At 35.9% G+C, this 14,209-nt stretch overlaps 1 protein-coding gene across 7 annotated transcripts in view; it reads right to left on the minus strand.

Annotated features, from left to right (window-relative positions):
• Nucleotides 1–14,209, minus strand: part of KIDINS220 (kinase D interacting substrate 220) — a 73,224-nt gene that overhangs the window by 35,119 nt on the left and 23,896 nt on the right. For all 7 annotated transcript variants that reach the window (XM_068678544.1, XM_068678548.1, XM_068678547.1 and 4 more), the window contains 9 exons: nucleotides 13,698–13,877; nucleotides 13,197–13,362; nucleotides 12,113–12,264; nucleotides 9,417–9,706; nucleotides 7,824–7,964; nucleotides 6,965–7,208; nucleotides 6,714–6,802; nucleotides 6,269–6,413; nucleotides 3,973–4,135 (listed from right to left, as the gene is read on the minus strand). In XM_068678544.1, coding sequence (XP_068534645.1) covers nucleotides 3,973–4,135; nucleotides 6,269–6,413; nucleotides 6,714–6,802; nucleotides 6,965–7,208; nucleotides 7,824–7,964; nucleotides 9,417–9,706; nucleotides 12,113–12,264; nucleotides 13,197–13,362; nucleotides 13,698–13,877 — 1,570 coding nt within the window. The remainder of the gene's footprint in view (nucleotides 1–3,972; nucleotides 4,136–6,268; nucleotides 6,414–6,713; nucleotides 6,803–6,964; nucleotides 7,209–7,823; nucleotides 7,965–9,416; nucleotides 9,707–12,112; nucleotides 12,265–13,196; nucleotides 13,363–13,697; nucleotides 13,878–14,209) is intronic.

Genomic DNA, 14,209 nt, shown 5'->3' on the forward strand with positions numbered 1-14,209 from the left:
CCCCACAGCATCACACTCCCTACAGCACTGACTGCATTGCACAGTGAAAAGCTGCCTGTAACCTGCCTCCAATACAGCAGTAAAACAAGATGTTATTACCATTTGTCATACCCTCAGCGCAGGCACAAGATATCTGTTGCAACTCTTCAGTTGTGGGTACCTACAGCAGATCTATCCGTCGGGTTAGCCTCCTGCCCCACACCATCTGCAGCTCAGAGGAAGAGCTCTGTAAGAGAATCCTTGTGGCTCAAACTCTGTAACACAAACTCTTAAAGTTGGAAAAGCGACTATAATATTAAAGCATTTTCCTCATATGGAGGAAAGCGATCAAATGCTGAAAACTCCTACAGGTTTAACAGAACCTCCAAAATTGCCATTCTCAAAAGGAGGTGTCCAAGCAGAGCCCTCTCCTCACAAACTCAGGATTAAGAAATGCATCAAAACCAAAGAATTTGCAGCATCGCAACAAGAAGTATTCTAACACAAGCTATTCACCACTAGGAAAGTTATACATGTATTCTTGATCCAGTTCTAAAGTACTGAAATCTTTTCTAAAATCCTTCCAAGATAAAAGCCAGAGAAGTAGTGATAAGAACACAGGTCAGGAGCAGAAATTGTAAGAGTATCAGAACTGGTATCTATTCACAAGACTCCAAATGGGAAAGCTGTTTTTATGAACTAGAAAACCTAGGGAAACAGAAACTGAAGTTCTAAAAGAGGAGCTAAAGTAAATACCCCATTTTGAACTGATACAGAAGCAGATATTCAAGCCAAACTATTTCAAACAGTTGTAGATAAAGAACAGCAGTGACATAGAAAGGATTGTTTTGGATAAAACAATTTTTAGAGCATCAGATAATCCTGGAGAAGAGTTCATAGACCTTTTCGTACTCAGCATATGGTAAATATAATCATCCAAGTCATCAGACAGATGAGACCTCAGCTTTATCACTACATCAGGAGAGTTGTATATTTAGTTCCTCACATAGGTTCAACAGAAGTGGGTGAGAGAGACATCAACTCTCTTCCTGAATATGTAGCAATGTTATTTTTTTTTTATTGGTTAAAAATAGCCAACTTCCTTGTAATTTTTATTATTTCCATATCAAACTGTCCTGTTGGTATTTTCTGCACTATGCAGTACAGTGTTCTTCACATTACAGATCCTTTGTACACTGTAAATGGATTTATAAACTTATTAATGCCTATATAACGAATTGGCAAGCTACTCCAGTGGCTATACTACTTCCAAACGCAACCTACGTAGCAAGAGGCAAAACAGCACAAGACTCACACATCTCCTCCACACCTGAACTAATGAATCCTGACACACTCCAGTTGGCACTGAGCACCAGCCATTCAAGCATCTCTACTAACAACAAACAATCCAGAGCCTGAGTAAGTCCTTCACATTCAGCCATGACTGCCATTTCCTTCTCCTCAGGGTGGTTTACCACAGATTTGACGTTTGTTTGTATTGGAATGACTTGTACTACCTGGTTTTGAGAATAATTCAGCTCTCTAATACTTCCTTTGGCTCATCAGAAACCATATACACATTGGTGTGTCTTGTAGACAGCACTGGACTTTGATCACTCTGAAATTATTTATTACTGCTGTTGCTAATAATCAGAAGGCAGTGATGAGTCCCGCAAACTAATTCCAGGTATACCTTTGTAGATAGTATATAAAGGCTCTCTGGTGAAAAAAGAGCATTATTGTACATAGCAGGAGATTGACAATGTCCCAACATATTAAGTACAAGAGATATCACGACAGGAGAATCCAATATGATGAAAGGATTAAGGTCTCAAGCAAGAGAGTTGAGCAACTGTATACAACTTGTCAGTAGGGTGAAGAAACATACAGAAATAACTGGGATTTGGCATTACTGAAAAGGGAGTGCTTACATATTTATTTCAGGGTAAACACGGGAGATTCTTACTCTGTACTAGTACAAATGGGATTGCACAGAGACTAAATTGCATGGGATTAGAAAAATCATTCCAAAACCTCCAGCACATAACTACTTGACAATGCTGATTACCCTCTACTGTTAAGCAATGAATGGCAATAGGGAACGTAGAAAATAATCTGTATCCATAAAAAAGTTTTTGTTTAGATACAGCATTAGGATCCTTCAGAAATAGTGGCACAGACCTTATTTCTTCTTCAGGAAGAAACCACCTGTTTGTTCAGCCCTAAAATGGCTTAATTTAAAATTGTTTAATAACCTTTTAAAAGAAAAGACAATTGAGGTTTTCCTGTTTTCCATAGTTTTGAAGACAAAACATCTGATACCAAGGTCTTATCTGTAGTCCTGTGGATTTCTCTCATACTGACTCGTCTGGAACTGAAGATTATCAGGGGCAGGGGGAGGGAACTGTGTTTGAAACTACATCGTTCACTCAGCCCCAGACATGATTCTGATAGCTAAAAAGCAACGACAGTGAACTTGACTGCTCTTATTGCTTTTAATCAGTCAACCAAGGATGCAGTCTGCAGTTCAGTAAGAAAGGGTAGTTGGATAAACAATGAAAACATAAAATTATAAAACATGCCATACAGCAAATCTAAATAAAGGTAAAGTTAGAAATATCTACAGCAGGGGTACTGTAAAGTATGACAGGAGAGGAATTCTGAATTATTGTACTCACCTGGATCACATGAATAGTTCTGACACCTCATATTTTAATCAGTACATTTTTACATGTACCTTACACTCACAGAGAAAATGCAAGATTTAGGAATTGTGGATTCATTCTTTAGAGGAAAGCGGGTTTGTTTGTTTTTAAAAATCATTACTTATTTACATCTTCAGTTTGATATTTCATCACCAAACACCTTCAACCTGAAGCCACTCCAGTCTACTACATGTCTTTATCAATCTTCAGTCCTCAGCCTCATCATGCCCAGTTCCCCCCCTTGTCTCTCTACCTTCTGTGTCCCTTGACTGCACTTCCCAACAGAAACCATCCCAGCCTTCTTTCCCAATCAATTCTAGTCCCATTCTCACAATGCTTCAACCGTTTCTATCCCAACCCAGACCCTCATTAAATTCATCTCCCATTCCTTGGCTCTAAGCCCAGGGCACCTTCCTAGAATTTGCAATGTCCAAGGAACAAATAGAAAGGAGAATAAACTTGGACAGAAAAGTCTCCAGATTTTCTGGCAACTTCTTTAGTCAGCACCAGTCTTCCCTCTTTACCTCGGCTGTTTCATCTCATCTCAAATATTTCTTAAAAAAGTCAAGTCAAATTCTACTTTCCTTTGCTGACTTCGATTCTGTTTGACTCTGATTCTGTTTCCAACACCCCTGGCCCCAAAGGGCCTAACTCCCAGCCATATTATCTCTTTTTATTCCTCCTCCTGTCACCAAGTCATTTGTCATAATTCACATTTCCTTTCTTAAAAGAAGCCAGGTTCTAGAGGCACATTCACTGGCAACACAGGGACCACTTCCTCTCAGCTGCAACACCTAGACAGCTCTCCTGGACAGCAAATCCTATCAGCAACCAAGAAAGAAAGCCATGTTTCACCCTCATATTTCTTAGCTGCAGCAAAAGGTACTGCTATATCCTCAAGAACGCTTAGCACTGAAACTCCAGAGATCTTTGCCATTGAAGGCAGGTTGTAGAGCTCAGTTCAGATTCTGATTTCTAACTAGAAAAAAGTTCTGTCCTGACCATGGTAAAGATGAAAATTGCATCATGAAATAGAAGCACAGCCAGCTATCTGTAAAAGAATTCCAATATATTTTTCTTTGCTTTTAATATAAAGCATACATCCTTACATGTTGCATTAAATAGCAATAAAAGTAATTTTTAAAGTTGCCAATGTTAACAGAAGAGTGTAAGTACAAATTCCAGATTACAACTTGGTAGCTGTTGGAGAGCCATGCTATTCCAATCATCATTAGTAATGATTCTTTTAATAATTGAAAGTGCATACTATTATCAGAATAACACCTACCTCTCATATATGGTTTTCAAAGTCAGCTGATCTGGAACACCTTCAGTCTCTTCAAGATGCAGTATGAGCCACGATGTTCTGTAAGGCCACTGCTCTGTGAGATTGATCCAACTGGCCAGCCTATCCCAATTGAACGTGATCTGATTAGCTCTCAATAAGCGACCTAATACAACAAGAAAGCAGGAAAAAAACAGAGAAAGGTTTGTGTTTTGTTTTTTTAAACCACTTTCCCTTTTGAAAGGTCTGCTTTCACATATAAATCATCACTAGATATAAAAATCAACAGGAAAAAAAAACGAGCCAATAACATTATTTTATCAATTATATTAGCATTAAATTAATGGAACAGAAAACAAGCCACAGGGTTTTTTTTTTGTGTTTTTTTTTTTTTTTGGTTTGTTTTGTTTACTTATTTTAGAACAGCAGTTACATTCAATTCTTTATAACCTGACTATAGGGATATTTCAGAGAAATTGTGCATGAATTGAGATATTAGGATTACATTATTATGACTGAGATATTAAGACAATATCTCAATCGTATTACTACCTTAATATCTCAATTATAATAATGTAATTGAGATATAATAATATAATTGAGATATTAAGGCAATTTTTGTGAACAATGCAAACACTGGGAATGCAACTTCAGAGACAGCCAGCAACTCTGTGGTACACAAGCTGGTTGGACAGAGCTGAAGCTCAGCTCACAGACATACAACCGTGTCTTTGTGTCATACTTCCCACTGAGATGATCACCTCAACTCTGCATCAGACCAATCAGGAAATTTTGTTCCCTTGAATGCAATGTTAAACTGGGCACTGGATGCAGCACTGTTATTGCTGTAGCAGGTTTCTGCAGCTAAATAAATCAGCGAGAATCAGTTCAAGTGTGGCTTGGATCATTACTCTGTGCACCCACTGGTAAAGCAAACACCCTGTATGAGTCCTGCAATAGCTGCAGAAGGTTTATTAGCTCCAGCTATTTGCCATCCAGTAGTGATGGAATGATTTCTGACCTGTAGCCAGCACAGGCAATACAGCTACAATCACCTGATGTTGAACTTAATGCTGAATCTGTTGAACCCATGCTTAATATCCATGCAGAGAACTGCAGTATTTTCACACCTGTTAAAGTTTTATTACTGAAATTCTCCCTCAAATGATTCAGCTCTCATTAGAAATTTAAGAGATTATTTAAGCATTAAGTGATATTATAAAAAGACAGGTCATTTAATATAATCTTGTATTGCTAATATGAGGTAGGTAGGGTAGAATTGGATCATAGTCTTCCTAGCAATCAAATTTCATTAGGCATACTGAAATAAGAACTTTTAGAAATTCTATTTTCATCAACATACACTAGAGCTTATGATAATTTGATTAACGTAGGAATAGAGCAGTGCTCTTTGCCTTCAAAACGCACTATTATTCACTTTGTTCTGCTGCAGTACAGTGCAATACTACTCATCATTTAGTGAGGTCCTTTACCATAAGACCAAGTATTCAGATTAAAAGAGTTGAAATGGCATAAAAACCAAGTAAACTATTTTATTCCAGGTAAGAGTTCTACAGCAGAGGAGCTGTAGACAGTAGGATTAATACAGTATTTCAAGACTCCCTCTGAAATGAAGGGTAGGAATCTGTAACTAGATTCAGTGTTACAGAAGAGCTCAAAGGTACAGCAGTTCACCCTAGAACACCACTGATATCTCAAGGGCCAGTGGGAATTGCATGTAAGATTAGATACAGAGAAAAGAACAAAACAAAGGCAAACATATGTGCAGTAAATGCAACGTTTTTTCTCTCAGCTATTTCAAATCCTCAGAGTGCTACCTGTGCTTTCACAGAACTCAGCTCTGAGTAGAAGAATAACTGTTTACTGTCTGCTCAATTACTATGCTACTTAATTTTATGAGCTATGAAATTTGCTTACCAGGGGCAAAATGTTCTCCTGAATTAACCTACCTGTTTGGATCCTATCCCATCTAATGAACATAACTTAATATACTAAATATGCAAGTTAAATAGTATTAAAATGTTTTGAAGTATTAAGCACAATACACCTGATAGATCTGTGTATCCCTTACATTTTCCAATTAATCTTAGAAATCATTAATATTCTTTGCTTCGCTAGTGTGAACAAAGCAAATTTTCTACAAGGGTCTACATCCTAATCAAACATTCAGAACACAAAGCCTGGAACACCGAGAAAGTCAGAATTTGATCCTCTTTAAAAAGCTGATACTGGCTTTCACAACAAAATAAAAAAAAAAAAAAAAAAGGGCCACACTTACCTGTCACTGAAACTATATTTAGCAATCTTCTCATGGTCTGAGGACTGATGTCACTGAACCAATCCTCTGTAACCAAAAGCTTGGTCAAATCAAAAGACATTTGGCGGGTAATGGTACGTTGCATCTGGCGTCTTCGATAAGTATCCTTACAGAAAAAAGGAATTCCAATCAATATCAAGAACTATGTACTTTAAATTAACTAAATTTTACTTGATAATAAAGTTAAAACCTTTCTAAATATTTATCTGTGATATCTATATAGATCCTCTTTGGGGCAGCATCAGTCTACTGATTTAAAAATACACTTTTCCTACATGGATCACACTTAGTAATTTCACAGGAATGGTTTGGTAAGTCTTCAAAGTTGACACCAGTAAGTACATTAAAGAGGGAAAAAAAAAAGGAGTATTGCTAGTATTAGACATTTTAGTATAAAATCTCTCACCCGTCTATTGAGAGCAGTTTTGCTACCAAGTTTGGTCATCTCTCCAAGGCTGTTCTGAGAAACTCTTCTATCAACCTCTTCATGCAACCCTGTTGGGGGTGAGAAGAAAGGGATTTTCTCCATTCACGTAAATTTGACTGAAGTGTGAAATAATGTTAATGATCTACCAATTTTGTAAATAGTTTATTCCAGAAAACAGATTTTATCACTGCTTTTTATAACTTTCATACCATCCTCCTGAGTAACTTTACCTGCACTATCTGTATAAGGAACATCTCCATTGGTTGTTGAAGCTACCATCAGCTTTTTCGCATTACTGAGCCCTCGGCTATTTAGAAAAACGGGCAAATGAACTATATTTCGCATGTAATCATGTCCATTTATGTTTGAATCCCGTAGAACACTGTTGAGATTCTGGTTAATAGCCTTTATTATGATGTGTGGGTCGCTTGCAAAAATAGCAATAAATGGGCCTTTTGAAAACAAGACTCGCACCTGTAAGAAAGGAGACAGTAAGCCTTGTTAGTAACTGTGGGTCATTTGAACATCTGACTCAACGTGTTATATTCACTCTGTCTGAGTTATAAACTTGAAAGGGCAAAGGATGCAGACAGATACCTCATATTGGAAAAACTGACATCTACTGTTAGGTACTTGTACAGAATTAGAAATAAACATCCTTAACACAATAGCAAAAGTAGAAGTCATTACCAAGAAAATATTAGGGGTGGATGTCATAGACCTCCTCCGTCCCCCCCAAATATTTAGCATTTAAGTATTTTTCACCTGAAGTACATTGAAAGTATGTCAAACCCCTCCAAACAATGTAAGTTTGTTTCAATGGGATATTAATTTTCATTAATTTACACCTGTAGATTTCAAAACATTTAACAAATTAACATGTCTAGTGCTACTACGATTTAATTTTCGACTTCTGAAAGCCATTGCTCTTTGCTCTTAGTGTTACAGCTGTGCCAACATACGTAAGTGTGGAAAAAAAAGACTAATACAGCACAAACTCTATATATGTGCTTTCCATCTGCAGAAAATACATCTGCACCTGAGTATATCTATGGAAGAGATAAAGACAGAGATAGTGGTCTAACTCACAGTATCGAGCATCTGTAAGACTTTGTCCTGTTCACAAGCATCCAATCCATCAATAATTACAACAAGCCTTGTCTGATTCTGAGTGAAGCCGTCAATGGTTTTTGCCATTTTGGCCATTAGCTCTACTTCACATTTCAAAACCTAAAAAAAAAAAAAGCAAAGATCATCTTTATAATACTTGAACCTCATCAAAAAAATGCATACGATTCCTTTTGCAGATTGCTAATTGCCACAAAAATACTTCAGTAAGATTACAAAAAGTAATGCTTAAAAATACTAAACTCCCCCTAGAAGTGCAGTTGTCCTAAAATATCACTTCAATTTTTTTTATTTGCACAGAAATGTACAGAACAGTATATTCTACTTTATCAAATTATCCATAAATTGTCATTTTTATTTAAACTAATATTTATGCAACATAAATCAATTTTCCAGAGTAAGCAACAGATTACTTGTAGTTTCAGCTACCCCCCCAAACTGCTTTGTATAGTAAGTACAATAAAATTTTCTATCTGCCTTCCATCCAAGCTAACTGTACTATTACTGTCAGGCTCAGTCACTCCTATTCAGTATATATATAATACTAAGGTGTTTTTTTTTTTTTTTTCTCTTTTTCCCTAATGTTTTGAACATCAAGTTAGACGTGTAACAACTAGCCCTAATACAGAAACAAAGATGGAATTCATCTGCTTTTATTTTAGCAGCTACCAGCTAGACACTTTTATCTATTCTCTCCTAGCTTTTTAATGTGTTCATTCAAGATAAAGAGATGTTATATGAGTAACTCTCCAGAAATGCCTATTTCTCTCCTTGAATTGCCAAGGGCAAGCCTAACTTTTAGATGTCTGAAGCAATGCAAGATGAATACAATTCAAAAAGAAAATCCCCAATTCTCAGGAAGCACAGTAGCAGTACACAGATGTGATCATCTGTGCTACACAAAGATTCACACAATACATTGTTTTACAATACCTCATCTGTAATCTACAGGTTTAACCATCAGGATACTGAAATTTATTTTCAAATAGGAGCATGCAGGATATTTTATGACAGTCTGATGGATACAGTTTAGATGCAACCCAGCAAAACAATATTATTTTCTAGCATTTGTCCCGAAATAGATGACCCATTTTGGAATGAATGTTCTTGCAGTGCTACCATTCCCTTCTTGGTACAGAGGCCTTGTAGCCAGACAGCCAATTAGGCTGGGTTTTTCAAGCCTATTCAGCTTTAGAATATTTAAGAAGTTATTCTTTCTAATCTTACTATCAGAAGTTAGCTTTTATTAAATACCCATTATTTAGAACAGTTGTTTTCATAATATTTTCATCCTGAAAACACAATCCAATTTTTCCCACTCAGCTGGGAACATTAGATCACCTAAGATCACTAACATTAGATCATTTGGTTTAATAACAATTGGAACAGAAGTGTTCCTTCCTAAAAAAAGGCTCATTCTAACATTGAGAAATTTGATGTGATGCAATTAACAGTACCCCATCTTAAGAAGGCTACAGGTTTGGGGGTTTGTTTCACTTCTTTTAATGGTTAATTCATATACATACATACATACATACATATATATATGCTTACCTTCATGAATCCCTCGCTTTTCAACTTGTGAAGCTTGGAGGCAGCATTATGAAGACGTTTTCTTTGAGAATTCAAAACTGAATCCATCACTTGCCACCACGTGCGACAATTCAAGATAAAAGCCAAACCAACAACACATGTAACTGTTATAAGAATAACGTTCACAGTCATGTTGGTTGGTTCTACATTAAAAATTGCCAGCAGGGCAATTGCAGAAACAACGCAAGACAATATGAACAGGAAAATCACAAAGGATGGGAGACAGCATGTTTTCTTCCATTTCTTTTTACCTAGGGGAAAAAAACAAAACAAAAAACATTGTTAAAATGAATGTAAAATGTCATTACAGCTGAATTTAACGTATATTAACTTGCATACCTTTCATAAAACAGTAATTTGCACAAAAGATTACTGCAGCATTACTATCCACTTAGAAACATGAAAAAAACACACCTAAATTTGCCAAAATTATGGGAAATCATAAAGCAGAGTTATTTCTTTAATCTTCAGTTTACTTCCATTGCTTCAAGAAATCTACACTGGATGTAAATTATCATTATTAAGTAGATTTCACATCGGTGAAATCACCCCTTTTATGACATCTCTCAGTAACATTTATTTATGTAAGCAAATTCTAGGCAAACAGCGTGGTAACTACCTGGTTTGAAACAGAAATATGATACTTCAGTAATCCAATAATAGTAGTGCCACTGGAGAACTAACTCAAACTATCAAGATACAATCTGAGATTGTAGCCCCAGGGCTACTTTTTCTTGCATGCTAACACACACACAAACAGAATATGGCAGTACGTTAAGGATTAGACAGATCAGAACAGCCTTGGAGTATAAACAACCTGACTTCCACAGGATTGGTAAGGAAGAGACAAAATATTGCAGTTAGAGGGTTAGCAGAGCTAATGCAATGATCCAAGCAAAAGGCTGGTTGTTTTAACCAAAGCAGCTGCTTCTGCCTATGGGATTTCTACAAGCAGAGAAATTCAACACTTATAAGAATAACAGAACAATCTAATGTAAAATGATTAAAGCTAAAAAAAAATAAAACAATATTTGAACTGGAATGAAAAAAAATGCTACAGTAAAAGAATACCAAACCATGCATGATATTCTAGACCAGGGTTTAAGCTGGAAAAATCTTCCACACTGCTGACATGACAGACTGGTTTGTAACACAGGGGAAAAGCAACAGAAATGCATCACGACAAGAGTGAGGGGCAAAAAAAGGAAGAATAACAGCTCAGTTTTGATTACATTCAGTTCTATACATTCGTTCAGTTCTAGACATCTTTAATGCAAGCCTTCTCTAACTAGAGACACAAAAATGGATTAGAGACTTATAAACATATTCAACTGCTGTTTCTTTGATTTATCTGTGAGTGAGAAAGAACACAAGTTAAAGATGCAGAAAATAACAAATAAACCCATGTGGAATACTGGAGGACTTGTTAGTGTTAGGTCAGAGGTTGGACTCAATGATCTTGAGGTCTCTTCCAACCTACACAATTCTGTATGATTCTGTGAATTTCTATGAACATCTACAGACAAGAAACCTATGAACACCTTAGAGATAAGGAGAGGATGTTGCAAGATCATCGAACAGAATTGTGAAGAGCACAGGAAAGCAACAGAGTCAAGGAATACAAGACAAAGGTAAGATTACAGATGAATGGGAAAGGGTATTTACTGCAGATAATCACAAGAAGCCAGCACCATCATGGTGCCATTCATTGAGTCAAATCCTGTTTTGGGAAAAATTACAGCATCATAGAAGCTATTTCATTTAAGTTACAGAGAAAAACTGCAGAACGGCTAACATGGAAATAATAGTGAGAAAAATCCAGATACTGCATTCATAAAGAACATACAGTGAATTTGAGAAAGAATAACAAAGAGTAAGTTGTGTTCAGTAAACAGAATGCTTTTTTTCTACCCTCCAGAAGGCATAGGAAGCTAAACGTTTCATTTTGTGAGAGAAGACAACATCTCACAGATTTCTCAATATGTGGTCAAGACCAAATCTAAATGAGGAATAACTGACTGAAGCCGAACTCAGAGCAGAAATACGCCTTCTATGAACTGAAAACTCAAGAACTCTCCTTTCTTCACAGTATCATATGCTGCTCTGTATATGTTTTGTTGTTTTTTTTTTTGTAATCTGCAGATGGAACAGTACAAAAAAGTTTCTTCCATTTGGATTAAGTAGAAATACTTCATCCCATCTTACTAACACATATAAACGTTTATGATTTTGGGCTAATACATTCAAAACATTTATGATTTCCAATAATAAATAGTGATCAAAAAAGCTCTGAATAAACAGAAATTAATGTTAGATAAAAGCATGCTTTTGTGTCCTGCTAACTCAGACACAACTACTTAATTGCTACAGAAAACACTGCCACATCTAAGAGGATGCAATATAAACGCACATTCCAATTGTCACATATGACAACTGTATTTCACAAGAGATCCCTTTTGGGATTAATAAAATCAGGGTAAGCAAAGAAAATAGGGCATTTTTCTCTGCGAAACAACGGAAGGAGAGTCTCCCCTTCTGTATGAATTTCTGCATGACTACAACAGTTTCTAAAACGACCTTATAACGTGAGAAACAGAACCCATAGTAACAGTGCATTCAAATGGTATAATCAGAAATGTCATTCAGGTAATAAAAACCTTGTGTATCTTCTGTCTTGAAAACTCGAAATAGCCTTGTTGCTAAGAAACCAAATTCCCTTTCACATGCATCAGAGAGGGTAGCAATCATCTCAGCCAATGAAGTTTCTCCACCTACACTGGACAGTCTATTGTAGTCCGTAAACAAAAATCTGAAAGAGAAAAATACACGTTGTATGCTTTGGAACGCTTTAAGCATTTTGGGGCAACCAAAGCAGAAATCCTTCTACATATCTGCAACTGAAAGTTGTTTTTTTGTTTTTTTTTTTTTTGTTTGTTTGTTTTTTTGTTTGTTTTGTTTTTTTTTTTTCCATTTTGGTTTGTTTTTTTCTTCTGAAGTGGGGAAAAAGCTAAAATACTTCCAAAATATTCTACATGAAATTGCATATTTATTTTTTTTTAACCTATTTCTTCTCCTGTTATCAACTTCTTCATCCCACTTCCTCTTCCAAAAATTGATTTACTCAATAAGTAGAATCAACTGCATCAATAATGGCACTCCAAACAGCAACAAAAATGTCTTTATGATCCCAAATCATATTGGAAAGTATTTTTAAAACTGCATTTTAAGGTATCTTCAAATATTCATGGAGGAACAAAAAACATACAGAAGAACAAGTCAAATAAAATACTGTATCTAAATGACAGGAGTAAACAGCCCCACAAAACACATGATCTAAATTTTTCTTGCTTCTCGGTAACGAGGAAGCTCTGAGCAGTCTGATGCTCTGCTTCTTACAGGGGTGAAAAACATCACAAAGGCCTTACCAGCAGTTATCAGCAGACAGTCAGTTACCATCTATTAACTCCTTATTTTGTCTGTTACAAACATGTCACAAAACAAAAATAAACAAACTAAAAAGCAGTAACTTTCACTGACTTTGGCACAAAGTTTTTCTTGAAATAATTGCCATCTATTTCACAGTGAAGAATTTAACTGCATAAGCTTCTACGGCTACTGTTCTCTGAACAGAAATCTTAGCAGTTTTTCATAGGAAGATAAATATGCACATTAAAATGTACAGTCTGAAAAGTATCAGAGCGAACCTGAATTACTCAAGAGTAAATAAGTGAAATAACCAACCTCACGGGTAAAGCTTTAGTGGTTTGCTCTGGTAACTCTGGTGGGTTCACAAACATGAGCTTGAGAAGCAACTCTAAGTATCCAATATGTCTTGCCAACCTTGCACTTAGCACCCAGGCCCAGTTCCAGCTCTCACCTTCCCTTCGGCCACCAAAATAAATTACAGCTGAAATAAAAAGTTTATATGTCAGTCAAAATCCACAACTGAATGAATCAGAAAGCTTACACAGATAAGGCATGGATTTGAATTAATTTGTAAGTTATTACTAAAAATTAGAAAGCTAAGAGCAACACAGTGAACTTAATATACAAAGCTTTTCTGTTCTCAAGAATGCCTTCTCATTTATATGCAGAACACAAGAAAAGAGCAAAGAGGTCTCATTTTCTATGAAAACGCTTCATATTTTTTCTGAAGCACAAAGCATGTCTACAAAACAATACTGGATTCTAGAAACAGGTATTAATCAGAAGCTATCACAACTTCATATAAAATACACTTACTAAAGAAAATGTAGAGTACTGCTAATAAGCTGAGTGACACTGCTATTCCCAGCTTTGCATCCACTGTGAAAGCAAGCAATAAACCCAAGCCTCCGCAAAGCAGAAGTGTGAGGAATACAATAAGCCAGGAGAACTGAAATAGAGGTTCAATCTGCTGTCCTGCAAAAGTCTTCATTTCATCTAAAAGACAAAGATGAATTAATGTTAAATCATTTTAGAACAGAAGTCCTCAACTTCTAAACTTTAAAGTTCTAAAGAAGTTTAGAACCATTTAAATACATAATTCTCGCACTGTTTGCTGCAATCTTCTACTTTTAAATGCTTGTTAAAGATTCCTTTTTCTCCTTCAGAAGTTTAAAACATTTTTATGACACAAAGAAAAAGCAATCTGCCGTACCACTAAAAAAATCATTCCTGAAATCATTGGATATAACAGTAAAATTTAATCCTATTGTAAAAACACCTGTTTGTCAATGCACGTTTGCTCAAACAGGAATTGTTTAAGAAACTTA

This window comes from Anas acuta, chromosome 3 (assembly GCF_963932015.1).
Source record: "Anas acuta chromosome 3, bAnaAcu1.1, whole genome shotgun sequence".
NCBI lineage: Eukaryota > Metazoa > Chordata > Aves > Anseriformes > Anatidae > Anas > Anas acuta.